Below are 23,968 nucleotides of genomic sequence, written 5' to 3' on the forward strand. Positions count from 1 at the left end.
AATGCAGATATTTCATGCACTTTCACCACACTACCGATGGGAACAGTGTTAACCGGATCTGCTGGACATTGAAGATCAACAGGCCAATACACAGATCACATAGACAGGATGTTACAGGGGAAGAATACATGCAATTCATGCAAAGCATGTTAATCCTGCTGCAATAATAATGGAGGCTGGTGTGCTAATGACACTGGCCACTAGATGTCCCTCTACAAACAGATGCAAACAATTTATATAAATCAGCAGAATGGATCGCTAAATTACAGCAGACATTAAAAGAAAAGAAAGCTAATACAAATAAAATCCCTTTTTGTAGTTTGTAGTTCTATGTATTCAAACAGAAATGATCACGTTAATGTACAATTATGTTGTCTCACACTATCACCCACAGAGGGATGCTGTCAGACGGAGCCCGCCACAACTTCAACAGGAGGGGGTGGTTTTGGTTCCAGGCCAGAATGTCTCGACAGAGAGATCTCTGGAGCTGGCCATCGAGGCGGGAGCCGAAGATGTCCAAGAGACCGAGGATGAGGAGGAGCAGCCTCTTCTTAAGGTCAGACATGATGTGAAATAAGGAGAGCAGGACAGAAATATGAGGGATTGTGTACTGTATGCACAACGTTTTTTCATTTTTTTCTGTTTTACATCATTTTAGTTTGAATATCTAACTTGAGTTTTGGACGGCCCATTTTACAACACACCCATGTAGTCATAACCTTGGATTTTGGAATTATTACAGACATTTTTCACTATTTTCTCACATTATAGACTAAGCAATTATTGAACATCTTCAATGAGAATGAAAACAATAAGTTGCAGCCTTACCACTGTTAAATAGTTTGATCTGTTTTTTTTCTCCTCAGTTTATTTGTGACATAGCCGAAGTGAGGAAGGTGCGGGCCTCGCTGGAAGAGCTGGGAATGCAGATTACGTCCGCTGGGTTGGAGTTTGTTCCCCGCGCCCTCTGTTCTCTGGACCAGGACCACCTGGAAGCTGCTTCAACGCTAATAGAAGCCCTCAATGACTGTCAAGACGTAGTTCGAGTCTGGGACAACATCCAGGCAGACAGCTGAGCACGCCTCCTGGACACTTGGTGGACACTGATTATATCTCACATGTGGGAGATTTGATTTCACAGAGAAAGGATACATGCACTACCTGTCAACACCTCATACTGCTTTCCATTATTAGTATGAAAAATAAGAGTGAATTGGCCGTTTCAACGCTTTCTTTGTGGGACTTGGGAGTGAAATGTAATTGTGGTCCTTGTTAAGAAGTGGTATTTCTTGAATATTTTCTATTGTCAGCGTGCATTTACAAGAAGTTCATTAACAGCAGGCTTCGAGCAAACGGGAAATAAACTCCCACCAGTGCATTCAGGATTTTCATTTCAAGTTTACAAGATTGCCTCTTCAGATAAAGCAGAGTGAAATAACATGCACATTTTGCTAGATGCTGTAAAAACAAAGTTTCCCAAGTAGGTCTTTAAAGTCTGTAAATAAAGTATTAAGACGACGTCCCTTTTTATTTGCTAATCATTCATTGGATCCCTGAGAAATGAAGATGTTTCATCAAAGTGTAATTTCACTTTTATTGTTTGAGGAAGGAAGCAATTTTAATATATTAACAAGGATCAATTTCAAAAAACACCCTCAATAAAAGGTCCTCTCTAGACATATAAAACCCTGAATAATAATTTGTTCAATTACCTCTTTAAAAAGTATTAAATTTACATCTACTCCTCCATAATCCAGAATCTACGAATATGGTGTCTCCTACTTCACTGAAAAGTCCATTCTCAATGTGCTCCGAAGGAATTTAGCTTTCACATCTAGCATATAAGTTAATATTGGACTGTAATAGGCTTCAAAACTACTTGTGATGTCACAATTTCATGTTGTACATACACATTAAAATATAGGATTTAAGGTGAACACATTATTACATTTCCCCTCTTAACTTGAGGAATGTAAAAACAGCCTCTGAAGATACAAACAACTACTGTATATATATTTATAAATGTATATATATGCATACATACATACATTTGACTGAAGGTTACAGCTGAAGGACGTTTTGAGCCAAAGTCATCACAGGTCATTACCCCCTTATACTACTGTAGTGTCAACAACATTCGAGTCAATAAGCTCCCACATTAACTTTTTGCATGCATCATATTGAGCGGGTCCTATACCTTTAGCCAGCTGGTGTAATGTGTGTCACAGCCCTGTGAGTGTATGTTAGAGCTATACCACCACACTGACCTGCATACAAGAACACTGCAATGATCATTTGATCACAACAGGGAAGTCCAGTGTAATGGTTCTGAGAACATTTGTTCAGATTATCAATACCCGTCATAGATTTTCCTGCCGGTGCCTCTCAGCTATAGCATGGCATTGATCGGTTTTACTGTGTTGGCAAATGTTGCGCGGTAACATGCGAGCTGCAGGCCAGTCCTCCGCCCTGTGCCTCAGTGGAGGGTTCAACAACGACGTCTGAAGTTCATTTGTTTTGCCTAAATATGAACCATGAAAGAGAAGAGTGAAGGTTTTTGAAAACACTTGTCCAAAAAGTGTCTTTAAGGATGGATATTTGATTCATGGCTGTCTAGTGGTCAAACCAAAAAGGATCTGACATTCTGGTTTCAAATCAGGTAGGTTGTGTTTATTTTACTTTCAAAAAAACGTGGCTTCATTTGACCAACTACTGAGAGCAGAGAGATTTTTCTACAATGTAACTGCTAACTTTCCCTCTGCACTAACACTGAAACTGAGTCAAGTATTGAGACAAATCATTATTTGAGGGCAGAGTATTTTGGGGAGGGGCACAGCTACATGGGCATTCTGGGAAAACAGAGTGGAGAGGAATTTGTTTGGGAGGAACAGAATATTAAACGTCACTGAGTGGTTTCCCTTTCTATATTCCTATTGAGATTTTCCTCGGCAAAGGAAAACACAGAGTAAAGTCTTATATAATTACAGTTGAAAGAATCCATAGTATAAGTCAAGTACAGCAAGAAAACTATATCATAAGAAAATGAATGTAATTATTTGTGTTGTTGAATACTATAATTGTAATTATAGTATTATGAGGCCAATTTATTTCAAGAATAAAAAGATGAAAAATAAAAAAAATGAGAGAAAAAAACAATATTCTTTTTATGTGTTTTCTGATACCTGTAGGCCAGCAGAGCTCCATGTCTGACTCAGACCTTATGAAGAGTGGGGGACCAGCCATCAGGGGCCCTGAATGCTGCTCACCTGCCACTCCCAGGAGGGAGCTGCTCAGCCCCTCCAAGGGGAAGGACTGCTCGCAGAACGTCAAAGAGAAGGTCACACAGGTACGAGGGGCCGATATCCTCACATGGGCTGACAGCCAGGACGTCCTGTTCAAGAGCTCTAAATGAGCTCTAAATTCACCACCACATTCCCCCACGATGCATTCACTGCTTGCCAGCATGTGTCCGTCACATGAATCACGTTTTGAGGCTCCCAGAACGTTGCCATGACTGATGTTAACCCACTGGTGGAAAAATCAGTAGACGTTTAGTGGCTGGGCGTTTTTGTTCTGGGTGTGAAAAACAAAGTTACATTGAGACACAGTTCAATTTAGATCTGATGTAGTTACTGCTGGAGCCCTGGGGCTCAGCATTCTGCATCACTGCTTCTGTGGGATGTGATGGATATGAAACAACTGCGAGTGTTTGCAACAACCGATGACCTTGCTGCCCTGGGTCACTTGTTGATTCCTGTTTGTTTATCCCTCCATTTATATACAGTATATATGTTGCTATCCATGTATACCTGGTAGATATGTCTGTCTGTCTGCGAGGTCAGTGACATTCATCAGGGCTGCAAAGGTTAATTTGAAATTGGGTTAAAGAGAACACGAGGACTGTGGCAGCACAGGAACTCAGTTGTGTGATTGTGACGCCCAGCTCATCATTACAGCCCTCCAGCTCACCAGCATTCGGCGCTCAGTTAGCTCTTGCGCAGCTGATTGCAGCACACAATTGTTTTCGCTCTTTATCTATCTGGAAATAATTATGCTATCTGACTTTGCTCAAGTCTCGCCACTCTTGAGAGTCACCAATGACAGGATGGTCAAGGACTTGTTGGACCTACAAGGTCGCAAAACCATGGCATGCGGCCTCCACCGAGAATTTGATCAAAATATGACATCTTCTAGAAAGGTCTGTGTGTTAGTATTAGTTCAGAGAATGTACTTGTTTTTTCTTTAAAGCAAAATTTAAGAAAGAATGCTGTTTTCTGATTGGTTAATGTAAAAGTATTAATTTGCCAATATGCCATAAATTCACACTTAACAGTGCACATTAGAAGTTTAGACATCACTATAGATACATAATCGAAGGAACATTAAAAGTCAATGTTCATATATGAGAATCATTGCATACTAATGTATTCTTTTTGTTTAGGTACTTTCTTTGGAGTCTGATGTACTGCCTGAACACAAACTGCAGGTTCCAGAGACAACATGGTTGATCTTGCTTCACTACAGCCCCTTCAAGGCATTTTGGGACTGGATTATTCTCCTTCTGGTCCTCTACACGGCTGTTTTCACTCCTTACTCAGCTACCTTCCTCCTGGATGAACACGGGGATTTACGTAAAAGGAGCTGTGGCTACACATGCGACCCTCTGAATGTGGCGGACCTTTTAGTGGACGTGCTGTTTATTGTGGATATAGTCATCAACCTTCGCACAACGTACGTGGATCGAAACGAGGAGGTGGTCACACAGCCGAGCCGGATAGCCAAGCACTACATCAAAGGCTGGTTCTCTATTGATCTGTTCGCAGCGATCCCTTTTGACCTCCTCATTTTCAGATCTGGCTCTGAAGAGGTAAGAACTCTACCTAAAACTGCCTAAAGTGTCTAAACTTCTCTGAAGCTAATGTAAATTGAATGGACATTTCCCTGACTAACATCCTCTCTTCTCTGTTGTTGATGGACACCAAAGATGGCAACCCTAACAAGTCTGCTGAAAACAGCTCGGCTGCTGCGATTGGTCCGCGTGGCAAGAAAGCTGGACCGGTATTCTGAATACGGGGCCGCTGTCCTGTTCTTGCTCATGTGCACCTTTGTGCTCATCGCCCATTGGCTCGCCTGCATTTGGTACGCTATTGGCTTTGTGGAGAGGCCGTACACGGAGACCGGCTGGCTGGACAACCTGGCCGAACAACTGGGCAAGTCGTACAACGACAGCGACTCCTCCTCCGGTCCATCAGTGAAAGACAAGTACGTCACTGCTCTTTACTTCACCTTGAGCAGTTTGACGAGCGTGGGGTTTGGCAACGTCTCTCCAAACACCAACTCGGAGAAGATCTTCTCCATCTGCGTCATGGTTATTGGCTGTGAGTTGAATTACGATACGTTAGGGACTGCACGAAAATGAGTGTGGGATGGGCAGGCGGGTCTGAACCCAATACCATCCCAGCAAAATAATGTTAAGTATGGGTACAACTGGTGTCACTATTAATAACTAAGTACAGAACTAAGGTGCCTTCCCTTAAGCAAAGACACAAAACAAACTCTTCCCCCTTTTATGGCCATCCCTCCCTCCCCTTTTTGTACAGTCCTTTATTATACAGAATCTATTTTCATAACCCCTTTTTAGCATTTGCCCCTCTGTGTCCTCATTGCTTCTTCTGTCTCAGCTCTCATGTATGCCAGCATATTTGGGAACGTGTCAGCCATCATCCAGCGGCTGTACTCTGGCACAACCCGCTACCACACCCAGATGCTGCGAGTGAAAGAGTTCATCCGATTCCACCAAATCCCCGGTTGCCTTCGCCAAAGGCTCGAAGAGTACTTCCAGCATGCCTGGTCCTACACAAATGGCATTGACATGAATGGTGTAAGATTTTTTTTGTATTCATAAAAGTCCCACTTTATCCTTTAACTGCTGTTAAGGTTCTTCAGTATCCCTGTTTTGCATCTAATCGCTGATATGTTGATGGTCTTATTCAGGTGCTGAAGGGATTCCCAGATTCTTTGCAGGCAGACATCTGTTTGCACTTGAACCGATCCCTGCTGGAGAACTGTAAGGCTTTCCATGGAGGCAGTCAAGCCTGTCTGCGTGCGTTGGGTATGAGGTTCAAGACCGTCCACGCTCCTCCAGGAGATACTCTGATCCACTACGGAGACATCCTGGACTCTCTCTTCTTTATCTCACGTGGTTCCATCCAGGTCATCAAGGATGACGTGGTGGTCGCCATATTGGGTATCTAATTATAGACGATTTGACCTTGGTGTCTCAAAAATGCTCCAAAAAACATCATCTAATAATGGAAAATATTCATGCTCCTGCAGAAAAGAATGACATCTTTGGAGAGCCGATCCACCTGTACGATGAGCCGGGGAAGTCCAATTCAGACGTATACACCATCACCTACTGTGACCTGCACCGCATCCAGAGGGACGACCTGATGGAGGTCCTTGATATCTACCCCAGCTTTGCAGACAACTTCTGGAGGAACCTGGATATAACTTTTGACCTGAGAGAGGTTGTCGTTTGAGATGTTTTTTTCCTCTAATGGGACATAAAATATTTGACCATTTCTCATTGGCATTAGAATTAGTATTTCCCCCCAGAAAACAATAATTTAACAACTTCTCTGCTAGTTGCATGACTCACAGGGTCGAACGAGACTCAATTATTAGCTTCAATGCCAATACTGAGACTTGAATGGAACTACTGCTTGTATAGTTTAGCTAAAAACCCTCTTGTGGAGTGCCTTGGTAGTCTATGGGTTCATGAACTGCAAGTTTGCATCTGGCAGGAGATCTTTGTTGGGCGTACTTTCCCCATCTCTGGATCAATCCCTTTCATTTGTCATCTTGCAAAAGTAAAATTTAAACAAGAATTACAGCTAACCAATTTTGATTGCTGTTGTAAGCCTGTAAAGCCAAATAAGTTGTATACCCTTTTTTTGTTTCTGTGTTGGTCAGGCTGATCAGGTACCACCCATAATAACAACTGATGACTCCGGTGACGACTGTGGGTATCGCCACAAGCCAAGACACAAAATCCACTCCCTGGACTGCCGAATCAGGCCAGGTAAGATTTGTTACAAGGCTCTGGTTGGTAATCAGTGTGATAGGCCTCTAAAATCATCAAACTCCCTGTCTTAACTCACAAAATAATTGCAGAAGGTATAAAAGAGTAATCGAATGCTTTCATGTGAACAGATGGAATCGATCATGAAGACTCGTACCCCCTCCGTCATCGTCACTCACCTCCTCAGACCCACTGGGATGACCGCTGTAGCTGTGGATCCCCGTGCTCCGAGTCTAGTGAGGACCTGGCTAATCTTCTTGGCCCCAGTGCGAAAGAGGAGCTTTACCCTGCAGAAGATGCCAGACGGGACTATTCCCCCGCTGTAGTGCAGATGATCCCCCAAAGTGGCCCCTCAGTGGGGAGGGAAGCCGTGTTGGACCAAGGTAGATGGATGTTTATTCAATTCTGTCCTGGAGGTTTTAAACATGCTATGGTTAACTACAGCTGAGGATGGTGGCTAAAAAAAACGTCTTTTTATTTTTCCTAAGCTTCATCTTTGAATGTGCCGGGAATGTATGGATACTGGCCTGAACGTCAGTCACAACAGTTTCCGACTCGTGCCTGGCGATCTTCATCCGTCCGCAACTCCTACCACCCACCACCTTTCACAGAAGAACGGCCCAGTGAGCTCGAGTCTCGACTTGAGGTTTTACACTCACAGCTCAACAGGTGAAGTCAATGATGCTCTCAGCTGGTTTCTAAGCATTGAGACTAGAGGTATAATAAGAAATTAGAGTGATGATTAGGGCACTGATCAAAAATGTTTTCAAATTCTAGGCCAATGCTAAGAAATCGCGTGTCTCTCATATTTATTTTATTGTTTCCATTCCATTGGCTGGATAAGATTCTTGGGTATTGTTACTTCACTTAATAGTCATTCTCATTGTCTCTTAATGGCCCAGACTGGAGACTCGCATGACAGCCGACATCACCGTTATTCTGCAGCTTCTTCAGAGGCAGATCGTACCTCCTGCTTACAGCACTGTATCGTCTAGTACCCTCCCAACTGACTCACCTGGCCTGTATGGGTCTGGGACACCAGTGCTGCACAGCATGTACCCCATTACCCCCATACAGATGGACACCCGGGTACCAACACAGGTAAAGAATAATACTACTACGAAGAGATTTGTTTCTAGATTTCTGCTTAAGACATAAAAACAAAAATAAGTATGTGATTTCTTCGCTCTAGAGTTCTGCTCAGACTGACCTTCAATTCGCCAAGAAGTCCCAGGAGTCGGTGTCAAGCGGCATCCCTGTGACCGTGGCGTCCGACGACACCATGTTCATGACCGTCACTCCTGAAACTGAGACCCACACAGGGTTGACTCTGCAGCCACCACAGCCATCGGTCAGATCCTCCATCACAGAAGGGCCCGGGCTGTGCTGCAGCCTCCGCTACCCCTCGCTGCCGGGGAACCTGGACATCAGCCCAGAACTCGCTGAGATCCAGAAACACCTCTCAGAACCCATGCTGCCTGCCATCTGAAAACCTCCAGTAAAAGAGTTGTAGTGGCAACCAGTGTGACTTTGAAAGTATTGAAACAAAGCTACTTAGAAGTCTGGAAGGAACCGTGTGACTACTCATTAGATCTTTGGACAGCGCCTAAAGTCACATGAAATCAGATGAAGGGTTTCTATTTCATAGTGTTGACGCAGGATTACACTAAGTGATGATTGAAACACAATTATCATACTTTTTGAATAACATTTTCTAATGTACAGCATGTGCATGATAAGGAGAGAACATCTTTTTCTTAACGTTTTGTCCTGTTTTATGGCCATCCCGCTTCAGTAAATGTTGTGCATGCCATCCCGAAAGCTTACATCTTGAACAGGAGCAGTGACTTACTGTAGTCTCAACTGGTTCCCTGACACCTGCTCCTGGCCAAGAAAATGATCCAGCACATAACAGCCCATAAATCCAGACTTTACCCCGTGCTAAGTCCTTGAGCTAAGCTAAGCTAACCAACTGCTGGCTAAGATACACAAGAGTGATATGTCTTCCCATCTCATTCTCAGCAAAAATATGTAAGCAAATACGAATTTCCTACATGTCGAACTGTTCCTTTAAGAAAATCTAGAGACAATTTCTGAAGTGATATTTTTTCTTTAACAAAAGCCCTTCACATAATAAACATATTTCACAGGGTGCTCTCTGGTGCATATACTTTATAGAGTGGCGACCCTTTTTCTCAATAAACACACACATATTACTTTGATTTCTATTTAAATTAATTATTGGCCATAGGTAATGCTTCTTTGGATCTTTTCTGGACCCAATTTGTGAAAATGAATCATGGGCAAGTGGTTTTTGGACTTTATGTTTAGCAAATAATCACACATCATGACCCCGTAGTGAAACACCAACAGTAAGTAAGAAATAACTCCTGTTCACCCCCACATGGTCCCACCCCATCCCAATATCACAACATTACTGAATATCACAACAGGACTCACAGCATTTGTTATACAATTACAGTTTTCTAGGGCTGTTTAAAAAAGAGAAAAGTTTCTCTAAATTGTAGAGATTGTGTATGATGTACTTCAGGCAGTGTTCTCTCAGTATTTACAGGTAACCTATTGTTCTTAACTGTAAATCTCTACTATAGATTCTTATCAATTTGTTGATGAGTCACCTCACTGTGAAATAATTGTTGTCTGAATATAAAACTGTACAATGGTTTAAACTGTGAGGGACCGTTGATTTATGTAAAAAAAAAAAAAAAAAAAAGGTGATATGAATAAAATAACTGGTGCACAAATTACAAACAGAAATCTGTATCATGGTCAATGGTTAAAGGTGGGGTTGGTAATCTTGCTAGCTTCTCAAGACTTCCAACCCTTGCTTTAATAACTATTTAATCAATGTATCACAACATATCACAAATGGTATTCAGTTGAATAGAACACATATATTTAGGTTAAAAAAACAATTGAATATATGAACACTTAAAACCACATTAACCACATTCAATCCACTTTTAAATGTGGCTAAACTACATCTTTGCTGCACCATAAAAATGAATGTTTGAGGACGTCATAATGAGTAAACCTACACATACAATGCACCATAATAGCGTATAAAAGCATGAAACTGAGTAGACTTTTTGTCTGTTAGACAACAAACAGAGCTCGAAGGCTATTGAACCTTGGTTCACGTCTGTACACGACAACAGTTTCTTGAGACTTGGTTACCGTTTTTGTTTTGGCGCTCCTTTGAGTTTTCTGATACAGGACGTCTTGATTTTGTATCACAAAGTCGAGCGCTGATTTTCTCTCGTTCTCACTCTGTTGAAAAAAGCTTTACACACATAATCTGTATCAACATGAACCCAAAAAGAGCATGAACTGAATATTGCTCCGTCCTTCTTAAACAGCTTGTTAATTCAACCGACAATGTTTTTGAGTTGCCTCATCTCTTCATGACTGAAGCTCAGACTCTGAGGATTTCCAGGCAGTTGTTGTAGCAGATAGCAATCCAGTCGGGTTGAGTGGTGGCCCACTGGACATTATTGATCTCTCCCTCAGCTGTGTAGGCCAGTATAGGGTCCTCAATGGCCCGCGGCATCTGCTGGATGTCCCAGATTAGAGCCTGGTGGTCCTCAGCTAGACAGAGGGGAGGGGAGGAGGTTTGATTTGAATTGATTTATCTTGTTTTAACAGGAAGGAAATAATGTCACTAAACACTACATGTCACAGTCCGGAATCTGGTAGAGAGACGTTTTTATCTCCACCAGGGGATCATTCATTTTTTCCACAGTATAATGCATTTAACTGTATGCAGAGGACATAAAAAGATTGTAACACGTGATCTGCTGTGGTGACCCCTAATGGGAGCAGCCAAAGAAGAAGGAATTCCCCCAGGAAAAAAAATGCAGTAACAGTTATGAATATTATCTTCCATTCGTGCCAATAGTTCCTCCTAAATCCTACACACCGACCCTTTAAGTAAAGAAAAAAATGACCTTCTTTAAACAGTTTTTAAAGTCTCTTTGTGTAAAATCAGAAAATGTACTCTTAATTGCAGTATCAAAAGGGGGCCAATCCAACTTGTGTATTTTTTTTGACACAGAGCTTTTTTATAGTCTCTTATGCAGCTTAAGACTGGCTCCCTCTTGTGGTCTTTGTCAGTGATTGCAGTCATGTTGCAAACGTGTTCTCCTCTCATACCTGCTGTACAGATGTGACAGGAGGAGTGCGGAGCCCAGGCGATTCCATTGACACAGGCCCTGTGGTTGTTGAGTCTAGCCACCGGAGTACAGGGCACACGCACATCTAAGATCACCACCTGAGGATAAAAAAGAATCATTTTAAAGACATTAACTGGCAGTAAAAAAAAAAAAATGGACAAAGAGAGGCTTAATATATCTACCAGTTTCAAAACACTTATTTCATAATTCTAAGTGAAGCCTTAAAATAAGTCTTTAAAACAAAAAGATTTACAAATCTCAAACTAATTTGGGAGCTTTTACATTATACGGTTCTAACATGAAGAGCGATTGCTTAAAAAACATAGTAAGTGATTTACGTAGACATAGAAAAAGATGATGCAAAAAAATAAAATAAAATCACCTAATATTTTTACTTTTCATACTTCAGGTTTATAGGATGTATTCACAAAGGGGGCAGCACAAACCTCCATGCTGTCCATCGCCATGGTGACCAGGTAGTTGGGGTCCTGCTTGTTCCAGCAGAGCCGGAGCAGTGGGTGGTGCTGTGGGTCTTCATAGATGATGGTGCTATGTTCAAGGTGACGGAGGTCAAACATGCGAACTGAGCCGTCTGCTCCCACTGATGCAAACATATCCCTGCCACCACCCGCTCGGCTGAAAGAGATGTCATACACCTGCAACACAACCGGACAGGGAGTTCTGATCAGCTAAGTGAAGAGCATTTGAGATGGAAGACGGGAGAGTTACCCCAGGATTATGTGTAAATTCAATTTCATTTGATCAATCACTTACCTCTTTGTCATGGGCAATGAGCTGAGTCTTGACATGACCTGACACTAAGTTGACCCTTCCCAGCACCTGTCCAGTCTCCAACCCCCAGATCGTACAGGTAGTGTCAATACTGGAAGTACCTGCATAGAAAACACATATACACAAACACAATGTTATCCCCCTTTTCAAATAATGGCGTTATCTTAGTGAAGGTAGTTTTCTGTGAGGGATTTACAAAAAAATAACCAAGTTGAAAATGTTACCCAGAGGTTAACCCTCCACTGAGTTTTTACCTAACAAGTTTGGGTCCACCTCGTTCCAGTCAAAGGATGTGAGAGGTGCACAAAAGTCTGAGTTCTTGTTATTGTTGAGCAGGCACTCCAGTCGGGTCTCTGTTTCGCCCACCTGTCAGTAGAAACACATTTTATTCTGTATATTTGTGCACTTCAGTGAGTTCACACACACAACACATTTTTGACATATTCCAAAACCAATTTGCATTTTTCAATAGTAAAGAACTTGGATAAAGAAATAAGAAAAACAGAAGTATGGTAGCACAACTATTGGTTTGCATTAAAAAATATATATATTGTGGGTTTCACATAATCTCTTCATAAGCAGTCGCTATGACATACAATTATTGTAGTTTCAGAAAATATTCCTTAAAAATTAAAAATAATAACTAGTGTAATAAAAGAAGAGTATCAATGTATCCCAGAATGTGTCTGTAAAATTCAAGGAAAAGGAAGAAAAAAACACAACGCCGTTTTGTTTTCATGCTGTGGCATTTGAGAGCTGTAGTTATCAGCTAGACTCTTGCACCACACGGTTCGTCCTGAACATTGAGTGTGGATAAACAGTATATCATACCTAGTAGTGACCTATCTTATAAAGTGTCTGTAATATTTTTCTCTGACTACAGGAGGCCATAGGTTCTGGTCAGACTGGTCCTCTTACCCTCCAGATTCTCAGGTAGTCTCCGCTGGTGGCCAGCAGGTCAGGGTACGCCCCCTTGCTGTCTGGAATCCACATGACCTTGGTGGTGGGGTACGGGTGGTCGAAAGTGTTTCGACACACAAACTCTGAGTTCTCCTCCTCCAGTCCAACTATCTGGACCTGTAAATAAACAACAACAACAACAACAACTCACCTTGAGTGAGTCAGTATAGCATTACTGAGACAGTCAGTCAGTCAGTCAGTCAGTCAGTCAGTCAGTCAGTCAGTAAGGGGTGTGGAAGGTGGTGATGATTCCAGGGATCCTCGGACGGGATAATCCAGTTATGGACACATTATATTACCGTTTCATATTTTCCAATCATTTGTAATACCAGCATATGTCCCATTTCCGCTTGTGCTGATAGCAACTTAATCAATTAATAAATGTAGTTGATATTTACAGCGATGATAATCACCGTTCCGTCAACAGAAAATTGACTAATGAAAATTGTAATAACTATTTAGACAACTAAATGGTCAGAAATCAGAACTCAAACATGCAAAAACTGTTACCGAACACTTAAGACATCATCTTTGGAATGTTTGGGAATTTGTCAAACAAATACTTTAATACTAATTGATGAAGAAAATTGTCCTTGGCTGCTCTAATAAATCTAATTAAGGTGTATCTACAATGTCGCAGATGAAGACAGCTATAATTATTCTGTCTGTATTTATAAGATTTCTTTTTGTTATTGTGGATTTTTTATTTTTCTTACTTATTTAAAATACTTTGTTTGTTTCTTCTACTATGTACCTTGTTTGCACTATATCTATGCTGGTGTAATCCTGTAAATTTCCGCTGTGGGACTATTAAAGGACTAATACACTGTGCAATACAATAGTTATAATAGTCTCTGTCTGTATATATAATATTTTAGTTACTGTGGATTCTTTACTGTTTTTTTACAGTTTTTTTATTGCTCATTTGCTTATTTATAATACTTATTTTTGATATTGTTTTATTTTTACTATGTCTCTTGTTTGCACTATCCTCTATGCTGCTGTAATCCTGTAAATTACCCCCGCTGCGGGACTAATAAAGCATTATCTTATCTTATCTTACCTTATCTTATACCTTATCTTACCTTACCTTATACCTTATCATATCTTATACCTTACCTTATACCTTACACCTTATCTTACCTTATCTTATCCCTTACCTTATACCTTACCTTATCTTACCTTATCTTATACCTTACCTTATACCTTACCTTATCTTATACCTTACCTTATCTTACCTTATACCTTACCTTATACCTTACCTTATCTCTTACCTTATACCTTACCTTATCTTATATCTTACCTTATACCTTATCTTATACCTTACCTTATACCTTATATCTTACCTTATACTTATACCTTACCTTATACCTTACCTTATACCTTATCTTATACCTTACCTTATTATCCTTTACCTTATCATATCTTACCTTATCTTATACCTTACCTTATCTTATCCTTATCTTACCTTATCTTATACCTTACACCTTATCTTACCTTACCTTACCTTATACCTTACCTTATACCTTACCTTATCTTACCTTATCTTACCTTACCTTATCTTATATCTTACCTTACCTTATCCCTTACCTTACACCTTATCTTATCTTACTTACCCGTTACTCTCAGTACACAGAGTTGTTGTACCTTATCTTACACCTCACCTTGGGGGTTGTTGTACTTATCTAAAAAAACATATATTCTACTTGGATCAGTTATATTTCAGGTTTAAGTATCTTACAGGTACCTTGGACCTTATCTTAGCACCAGTTGTTGTACCTTATCTTACAGCTCACCTTGTTGTTGTACCTTATCTTACAGCTCACCTTGTTGTTGTACCTTATCTTACACCTCACCTTGTTGTTGTACCTTATCTTACACCTCACCTTGTTGTTGTACCTTATCTTACAGCTCACCTTGTTGTTGTACCTTATCTTACACCTCACCTTGTTGTTGTACCTTATCTTACAGCTCACCTTGTTGTTGTACCTTATCTTACAGCTCACCTTGTTGTTGTACCTTATCACCTTGTTGTTGTACCTTATCTTACAGCTCACCTTGTTGTTGTACCTTATCTTACAGCTCACCTTGTTGTTGTACCTTATCTTACAGCTCACCTTGTTGTTGTACCTTATCTTACAGCTCACCTTGTTGTTGTACCTTATCTTACAGCTCACCTTGTTGTTGTACCTTATCTTACACCTCACCTTGTTGTTGTACCTTATCTTACAGCTCACCTTGTTGTTGTACCTTATCTTACAGCTCACCTTGTTGTTGTACCTTATCTTACACCTCACCTTGTTGTTGTACCTTATCTTACACCTCACCTTGTTGTTGTACCTTATCTTACACCTCACCTTGTTGTTGTACCTTATCTTACACCTCACCTTGTTGTTGTACCTTATCTTACAGCTCACCTTGTTGTTGTACCTTATCTTACACTCTTACACTCACCTTGTTGTTGTACCTTATCTTACACCTCACCTTGTTGTTGTACCTTATCTTACAGCTCACCTTGTTGTTGTACCTTATCTTACACCTCACCTTGTTGTTGTACCTTATCTTACACCTCACCTTGTTGTTGTACCTTATCTTACAGCTCACCTTGTTGTTGTACCTTATCTTACACCTCACCTTGTTGTTGTACCTTATCTTACAGCTCACCTTGTTGTTGTACCTTATCTTACACCTCACCTTGTTGTTGTACCTTATCTTACACCTCACCTTGTTGTTGTACCTTATCTTACAGCTCACCTTGTTGTTGTACCTTATCTTACAGCTCACCTTGTTGTTGTACCTTATCTTACACCTCACCTTGTTGTTGTACCTTATCTTACAGCTCACCTTGTTGTTGTACTCCTCCACGAAGCTGCCCAACGCCAGCCGGAACCTCTTATCCGGCCTTACGCTCCAGTTCATGGCGTACACCGTCCACGGAGCCTCGTACTTGTAGATCTCCTTACGTTTACCATGTAGCGACATCTTCACAAAACACAAATACCCCCCCAAACAGGAAAAACAAAAACAAAAAACCAACAAAAACAAGCGTGTCGCTGCAGACAAACCTGTGCTAGCTTTAAAATGGAGGCTAGCTTGTGAGCTAACGTATTGTTTCTGCACACTGCGATGTTTCCCGTAGAAATCTGGCTAATTGTTGAGTCTGTGCAATCAGGAGAGTTACCCAGCGATCAAAGCATCACGGTAAAAGCAAAAGATGAGTAATATTTATCACATTAACCGCAAAAAGGTGCTCAAAGGTGCTCGTAGCATGGCAGCAATGGCGGCCACATCAAGAATGCTGGTGCTGCCTTCAGGTGCTGCTGCGAATATCGGACATCGGAACAAAGCGCATACGGCTCAGGAGGGAGTTCAGTTTAATACTCGACTCCGTGAGAGGTTTAAGTGACAGTGAGAATATATGTAATATTAAAGTGTGTTTTTGTGATTTTTCTGAACACAATTTAAATGTCAACGAGTTCTAGGTTTACGTACAACTTCACGGAATGATGGTTTACGAGCAGCACTCGAATGCAGCATCACAGTGGCTGCACACTGGTCAAGCTCTTTGAACATTTAAGCAAAGAAGCATCTTCTGCATACAGAAGTGGAAAATACATCTTTTTTATTTTTTATTTTGATGAATAAATTAGTTTTATTTACCCTTCCACTGTAATACTAGCAGAATGGTCAAGGTGTGTGCATACACCTGAGCACTTCAGTAATGTTGCCAATACTTTTTATTATATTCCTTTATTGATCCCCATGGGGGAAATTCAAGTGTTGCAGCAGCTGAACTACACAGACACAGACAATAAATACACATACTATACAACTACACAGACAATAAATACACATACTATACAACTACACAGACAATAAATACACATACTATACAACTACACAGACAATAAATACACATACTATACAACTACACAGACACAGACAATAAATACACATACTATACAACTACACAGACACAGACAATAAATACACATACTATACAACTACACAGACAATAAATACACATACTATACAACTACACAGACAATAAATACACATACTATACAACAAAATAAAGATAGAATACCAGCAGCTTGTTCCTCTCCTTGGCCTTGGCTTCTTTTCAAACCTCCTCTCTTGGCTGTGATGGATCATTTAACCCAGTGGCCTCAGATTAACCTCAGCAATACTTACTTAGATGATTAATCAGCAGTGACAGCACGTTTGTATTAACAAAACTTAGCACTGACACCTTATTTGCCTGTAATGACCAGGATGTTTAAGTTGCCACACAATTTGTTTTTTTCCCCAACTTCTAACAGCTAAAAAAACACAGGGTTTGACAAATGAGTTTTCACTACGAATTGTCACTCTTCACTCTTGATGAATAGAGGTTATAGGATAATTTAGGTCATACATTTTTCAACACCTTCACTTCAAAATTACAATATTTACTCAGCTAAAGATTAGTGTATGGTGGATCTAAAATTAAAATGTTGCTCTCTGCTGGCACCTATTCAGGTACATATGGTAGTTTTTCTTCCCCCTTTAGCCATGCTATTGGAATCAAATGAAATCTCCTGTGCTCTGTGGGTCTGCTATTTTCCATATTTTTTTGATTTGCCAAACTGCCGCATGACACCAGGTCATAAATTTCATTGAACTCTACACACCAACAGCTCCCACAGACGTTTGACATCAAGGCAAGAGGACACAGCAGCACCTCAGTATATCCTTTACTACAACACCTCATACAAAGGCAGAATATGTGTAGAATGCAAGATTCTACCTCGCAGCATGCTGTGCATGTGTGTTAATTTGTTTTGCATGCTCTAAAGTTGTATATCTGTGTCTCTTAGGTCTTTAATCTACCACTTTGCTCAATAATGTTGCCTGGGATGCATCTTCGTTCCCAGCGTCTGTCCAACGACTCTGCCACATCTGGATTTGTGTGGGACGAATATGATTTTTTGGGTTGTAAAGACATAATAGAGGGCTTATATGTTTGGGCTTTTTTTCAAATGCTGTGCTTTGCTCTTGGTTTTCCTGCATCTATTGCCATCCTCTGGGAGATGTTTAAGACATACAGGAGAGGAAATCCATTCACACCAAATTCTTTTTTCATACTAAATCTCTCAGTCATGGATGCTGTCTTCTTGGTCTTCATCCCACCTGGATTGTTAAATCATTTCATCTTGAAGAATTGGCCTTTTGAAGCGATTTGGAACACCGTTTTTACCCTGAGCACATGTGGGAGACCCCTCATGATGGCTTGTATCTGTCTGGACTGTTACCTGGCTGTGGTTCATCCAATCACCTACCACAAGAGGAAAAGTCTGACTCCCAGGGTGGTGATGGCTGGCATCGTTTGGATTTTGACAGTTACCTTTGGGACTGCATACGGTCTTTTTTACTGGTTATACTACACCATGTATTGCACTATGCCTTTTATAGTAGCTATGGTAATAATTGTGATCTGTGATTCTCTCATCCTCCACTCACTACTTAAGTCTGACCCTGGTAGAAATAACATCCACCCGCAGAAGCAAAGAGCCATTCAGACCCTCATCAACAGCCTGGTGATGACAGTCGTGTCTTACCTTCCTCCAGTGCTTCTCTTAGGAATTGGGAGGCCGCTGTTAAGTTTTGATATTTTCATATGTATTATTGGTATTCCCATGACAATTTCTTACTCTTTGGGATCCACTGTCATGCCTATACTCCACCTTAAAAATAATGGAAAATTGGATGGTTTCAGGCGTGGGTGCTGCTGGAAGTCTTAATTCAGGGCTCCTCTAATTATTTCCGTTCCTTCCTCTTACATTATGAGGTTGTAGAAACTAAAAACATTTGAACTTTTAGAAGTAAAGTTTCTGTCAGCTCTGAATTGTTAGAAAGCTAAAATAAATCCCAGCTCAATTCCTAAATAAGTCATATTCCTGACTGAATCCTGTTATTATTTGCATATTTAGATGATGGAAATAGTCGTTCCAGTGTTCATGATGATGTGTTTTATGTGATTCTTTCCTTGATTTCACTTCTGATGAAAAGAGGTCAATGGATATTTAAAGACATAAAGTAATTTCAGCATTTCAATATTTAGTCAGTTCAATATTAAATGTATGGTGGACCTACAATTTAAATGTTTGCTCTCTGGTGTATAATCATATATCATACATGATTATTAGTAAAAACTTGTGTAGTGTTTTCCTCTCATCTCTTTCATGCTATTGAATGGACTGCCATGACATTTTGTACCGACATTACTGGTCCCCAGTGGATAAATTCCTCTGACTTTGATAACCCCCTGCCATTGACTCCAGCGCCACAAGTTAGTTGACATTTTGGGCACTAGTGAAATGTAATAACAACTACTGGATGGATTGCCAATACATGTTCTGCAGATATCCACAGCGACTAGAGGGTGAAACTGACAGTGCTGACTTTGGTGATCCCCTTACTCAATGACACAAAATTTACTACAATTATTGGGTGGATTGCCGTTACATTTTGTACACACACTCATGGTCCACCCGGGATAAATTGTATTAACTTTGATGATGTGAATTTTGGCTCGCTGTCAGGTCAGAAGACTGCACCTGAGAATGCAGTGTAAACACACAAAATGTCAGTTTATGGTTATGTCTCCCACCATTGGCCTTTGTGAATCTCCTGTGCTCTGTGGGTCTGCTCTTTTCCATAACTATATGCAAACCTTCCACTGACAGCTGTTCATGAGGCTGATTGATGTCTATGCAGAAACACTTAAAGCAGTTTTCCACAGATGGTTGACACTTCTGTCAAGGGGAAAACAAAGCAGAACATCAGTAAACACATCCCTACAAATCCTCATAAAAAGGTACAGTATGTGTCTGTTTTTTATTGACTAAAGTCTCAGCCATTGTGCAGTGCATTTCAAACTGATGAACTGAACAAAGGCCCATTTTTCCTTGGTGTCAACAATTTGCCAGTTTTTTGTACAAATGTTTGTGTGTTCTTTAAAAATGTTGTGTATCATGAAAGGTTCTCATTCTACTTGCAGAATGCTGTGCGGGTGTGTTTGTAAATTAAATTTGCATGCTCTAAAATACTCAATTTGTGTCTCTCAGGTCTCTAATCTACTACTCTGCTCAATAATGTTGCTTGAGATGGATCTTCATTCCATGCGTCTGCTCAACAATTCTGCCACATCTGGATTTGTCTGGGACGAATTTGATTTTGTTGGGTGTAAAGATTTTGAAGAGAGCATATATGTTTGGGCTTTTTTTCAAACGCTGTGCTTTGCTCTTGGTTTTCCTGCATCTATTGCCATCCTCTGGGAGATGTTTAAGACATACAGGAGAGGAAATCCATTCACACCAAATTCTTTTTTCGTACTAAATCTCTCGGTCATGGATGCTGTCTTCTTGGTCTTCATCCCACCTGGATTGTTAAATCATTTCCTCTTGAAGAATTGGCCTTTTGAAGCGATTTGGAACACCGTTTTTACCCTGAGCACATGTGGGAGACCCCTCATGATGGCTTGTATCTGTCTGGACTGTTACCTGGCTGTGGTTCATCCAATCACCTACCACAAGAGGAAAAGTCTGACTCCCAGGGTGGTGATGGCTGGCATCGTTTGGATTTTGACAGTTACCTTTGGGACTGCATACAGTCTTTTTTACTGGTTATACTTAACTGCTTTTCACACTGTGCCTTTTATAGTAGCTATGGTAATAATTGTGATCTGTGATTCTCTCATCCTCCACTCACTACTTAAGTCTGACCCTGGTAGAAATAACATCCACCCGCAGAAGCAAAGAGCCATTCAGACCCTCATCAACAGCCTGGTGATGACAGTCGTGTCTTACCTTCCTCCAGTGCTTCTCTTAGGAATTGGGAGGCCGCTGTTACGTTTTGATATTTTCATATGTATTATTGGTATTCCCATGACAATAACAACCAGTTTGGGATCAGCTGTCATGCCTATACTCCACCTAATAAATAATGGAAAATTGGATGGTTTCAGGCGTGGATGCTGCAGGAAGTCTTAATTCATGGCTCCTCTGATCATTTCTCTTTTCTTCCTCTCACATAATCAGGTAGAATCTAAAATATTGTTTAACTTTCAGAAGTCGGGTTTCAGTCAGCTCTGAAATAACTCACTAAATCATGTTGTCATGTGCAAATTCAAATCAAGACAAATTTAAACTTTTTTTTAATGGGATACTTTTCTTGATTTCATTTATTTGATGGTATGTTGTTCTTGTATGTTATTGTTCATTATCACCCGGGTTACATGTTTGCCCATATTATTATTATTGTTTTCCTATATAATAAAAGAAAGTTTAAATTAACAGTAGAAACTAAATTATAAAAAACTAAGTCTCTTATATAGTAAAATCTGTAATCTTTAAACACTGCATGTATGCTTTGGAACCTGTATATTCAAATGAATGTTGATAATGTGACTATAAATCAATAGTGAACTGTCTTACAAAGTAAAACTTTGAATAAAGCCATTGAACTCAGTTTGTTTTGATTATTGAATGTAATGGAAATCAATTTATTGTCAGACATTTTCACAGCACAGCACACAGTGAGGTTTAGTCTACTTTTAACTCACTCATAGAGGCCGTGGGCAGTTTCTATATAGAGTAGGTATACAGGTCCACTGCCTTGCTCAACTAGCTCTTCTCCAGTTACCAGTTAACCAGTAAACCACAGTTTCTCCATAGTCGAGAACAGACCAACACTGACGACCCAGCTGACATGGTTCTGGACTTCAGAATGGGACGACTGGTGTAATTTTCTGATGGGAAAACTGTATCTAGGCTGCTTTAGAGTTACCAATGGAGCTTTCATCTGGATAGAAAGAAACCTAATTTTCAGTACCTTAGAATGAGACATTAATCTTACAAAAGTAATGAAAAGCCCTGTAAACGTGAGGAAAAAATCCTACTGCTATTCACAAGCACATAAACTGGATTACATTACAAACATAGATTTACATTCGGTTCCTTGTGCATAATGATCATATTACAAATGTAAATGATGATGGCAGGCAGGTTCATCTTTCGTGACAGTTGCACTCATGCAGGTGTGCAGGTATTAACAAAAACATTTACATACTTATTCTGAAGATGTATGTTACATGTGGGTATTTAACAAAATAGATTTATCTGTATCATGAAACCTGACACAGACAGAAAAGGGTTTTGCATTTTATGTTTTTTCTCCTTTAATGACAGAATTTTGCGTCCTTGTTTAAATGTTATAATTTCACCTGTGAAATGAATTCAATTTCTGTTCTGTTACTTTACATGTGATTTATCATAATGCTAGCAATATAAGATCAAACTTTATTGATCCCAGAAATGTTGTACACTTATTCTTGTTTACATATAGATTAGCATGTATGCAAAAATAATATAATCAATATGACATAATCAATCACAAGATAGTAGTATATGATACATATGTGTAATATGAATACAGTAGAGATGAGATAAACATACTTTTACAGCTCTTCCCCTAAATATTATTAATTTCTACAAAGTATCATCGTCATTCAGACTCTAATGTGCATTTAATCTTTTTGGAGCACAAATAACTGTTTTCAAATCAGATTTTTGATATTATCTGCTTAGTAGCTTCTGTCATTATTTGTGAAATTAAATACAGTACATAGAATTTAGCAGCATGCAGAAAAAGCCATAACGGTTTAAACCTGAGGCTCCCTTGCTTGATGACTGAAAAGAGCTTTTTTGTAAGTGACACACATCACAACCAAACCCTGATATAAACCTTCGGAACCGTTACACCAAACAGCAGGGTCCCTTCAAATTCCCCAGATTCTCCAAATAGAGCAAAGGCATGATCACACTCCCTGCGGTCGGGTTTATCAGGATAGGTATCGCTAAAAAGCATTCATACACTTTGTCATCACTGATAATCAGATCGCCCAGGATGTAAGCCACTACCGGAGGGACATACGAGGTGACGGTCATGACCATGCTGTTGGTGATGATCTGGAGAGCCTTCTTCTTCCTGGGGTGGAGGTCTCCCCCTGCATGGAAGGACTTCTTCAGCGTCCTGAGGATGGAGACATCACATATGACAATGATTGGAAGCGCTATGACGTACACGAACATGGCCCAGGCGCTGTGGCTCAGCTCCTCGACAACTGTGGACGCGATTCCTTGAGCCACTGTCACGGTCCACACGGCGGCAGCCATGAGGAACCTGGGAGTCAGACTCTTCCTTGCGTGGTAGGTGACAGGATGGACCACAGCCAGGTAGCAGTCCAGACAGATACACGCTGTTAAGAGAGGTCGTCCAGCCAGGTTCAAGGCATACAGAAAATTGCTCAACAGCTGAACGGTCGTCATGTGCCACATGATGAAGTTACACACCCCGAATGGGACAAAAAGCAAGAAGACCAAGTCCATGATGGTGAGGTTGAGCATGAAGACGTCGTTGGGGGTGACAGGGGTTCCTGCTTTGTGTCTTCGGTACAGTTGCCAGAGAACAGCAACACATGCAGGACATCCAACCAGAGAGAAGAGAGCACTGAGAGAAGCCCAGGCTATAATACCTGCCATCATGTCTCCACAGTGTCCTAACATTTCCCCCGAAGGCTCGCTGAAGTTGAAGGTTAGATTCTGAGAGCGAGGATGCACATGGAGAAACATTTCTTAGCAGCAGTGACACCTTGATCAATGATTTCCTTTACCTGAAATAAAACAGGAACAAATGAGACACTCCTGAGGCAAATCCCTAATTTCCAGTTTTCTCCTTGACCTTATTTCTTACAAGCCACGATCTGTTTAATTGCCATCCTGCTTTGACGATCTGACCCCAATTTTTGGACAAGACTTTGTAATGAAGCAGTCAATTTGTGTATCATATGTAAAATGTGATTTGAATATGCAAGTGACATTGAGGATCATCTTTCAGT

The 23,968-nt window shown here is 40.5% G+C and overlaps 4 protein-coding genes across 4 annotated transcripts in view; 2 read left to right on the forward strand and 2 right to left on the reverse strand.

Annotated features, from left to right (window-relative positions):
• LOC129091221 (translational activator of cytochrome c oxidase 1) overlaps nt 1-1,669 on the forward strand; it is a 3,508-nt gene extending 1,839 nt beyond the window's left edge. Inside the window, 3 exon segments of the mRNA XM_054598756.1 lie at nt 395-438; nt 441-556; nt 867-1,669. Coding sequence (XP_054454731.1) covers nt 395-438; nt 441-556; nt 867-1,076 — 370 coding nt within the window. The 3' untranslated portion in view covers nt 1,077-1,669.
• Nucleotides 1,670-2,442: 773 nt separating this feature from the next.
• On the forward strand, nt 2,443-8,573 carry kcnh6b (potassium voltage-gated channel, subfamily H (eag-related), member 6b). Its single transcript, XM_054599521.1, has 12 exons — nt 2,443-2,479; nt 3,189-3,355; nt 4,442-4,866; nt 4,978-5,378; nt 5,682-5,881; nt 5,995-6,247; nt 6,337-6,530; nt 6,976-7,084; nt 7,216-7,467; nt 7,573-7,753; nt 7,987-8,173; nt 8,277-8,573. The coding sequence occupies exons 1-12, from the start codon at nt 2,443-2,445 to the stop codon at nt 8,571-8,573; spliced, it is 2,703 nt and encodes a 900-aa protein (XP_054455496.1).
• Nucleotides 8,574-9,250: 677 nt separating this feature from the next.
• On the reverse strand, nt 9,251-16,361 carry LOC129091250 (DDB1- and CUL4-associated factor 7-like). Its single transcript, XM_054598798.1, has 7 exons — nt 15,874-16,361; nt 12,988-13,146; nt 12,324-12,435; nt 12,052-12,170; nt 11,724-11,933; nt 11,258-11,375; nt 9,251-10,693 (listed from the first exon to the last, which is right to left on the reverse strand). Exons 1-7 carry the CDS (start codon nt 16,009-16,011, stop codon nt 10,521-10,523), a joined length of 1,029 nt encoding a protein of 342 aa, XP_054454773.1. The 5' UTR covers nt 16,012-16,361; the 3' UTR covers nt 9,251-10,520.
• A 6,465-nt stretch (nt 16,362-22,826) lies between these two features.
• On the reverse strand, nt 22,827-23,702 carry LOC129091825 (P2Y purinoceptor 3-like). The gene has a single exon (XM_054599522.1). It carries the CDS (start codon nt 23,700-23,702, stop codon nt 22,827-22,829), a length of 876 nt encoding a protein of 291 aa, XP_054455497.1.
• Nucleotides 23,703-23,968: the final 266 nt, after the last annotated feature.

This window comes from Anoplopoma fimbria, chromosome 5, assembly GCF_027596085.1.
Source record: "Anoplopoma fimbria isolate UVic2021 breed Golden Eagle Sablefish chromosome 5, Afim_UVic_2022, whole genome shotgun sequence".
In the NCBI taxonomy this organism is placed as follows: Eukaryota; Metazoa; Chordata; class Actinopteri; order Perciformes; family Anoplopomatidae; genus Anoplopoma; species Anoplopoma fimbria.

What these genes read in the sequence shown, in the direction of transcription:
- kcnh6b (XM_054599521.1), top strand. Translation starts at nt 2,443, where the DNA reads ATGCGAGCTGCAGGCCAGTCCTCCGCCCTGTGCCTCA. An exon ending in TAACTTTTGACCTGAGAGAG is followed by an intron (nt 6,531 to 6,975) that starts GTTGTCGTTTGA and finishes TGTGTTGGTCAG; the next exon opens with GCTGATCAGGTACCACCCAT. An exon ending in CCATACAGATGGACACCCGG is followed by an intron (nt 8,174 to 8,276) that starts GTACCAACACAG and finishes TCTTCGCTCTAG; the next exon opens with AGTTCTGCTCAGACTGACCT.
- LOC129091250 (XM_054598798.1), bottom strand. Translation starts at nt 16,011, where the DNA reads ATGTCGCTACATGGTAAACGTAAGGAGATCTACAAGTACGAGGCTCCG. An exon ending in TGGAGGAGTACAACAACAAG is followed by an intron (nt 13,147 to 15,873) that starts GTGAGCTGTAAG and finishes GTTTATTTACAG; the next exon opens with GTCCAGATAGTTGGACTGGA. An exon ending in TGGCGATGGACAGCATGGAG is followed by an intron (nt 11,376 to 11,723) that starts GTTTGTGCTGCC and finishes TTTTATCCTCAG; the next exon opens with GTGGTGATCTTAGATGTGCG.
- LOC129091825 (XM_054599522.1), bottom strand. Translation starts at nt 23,702, where the DNA reads ATGTTTCTCCATGTGCATCCTCGCTCTCAGAATCTAACCTTCAACTTC.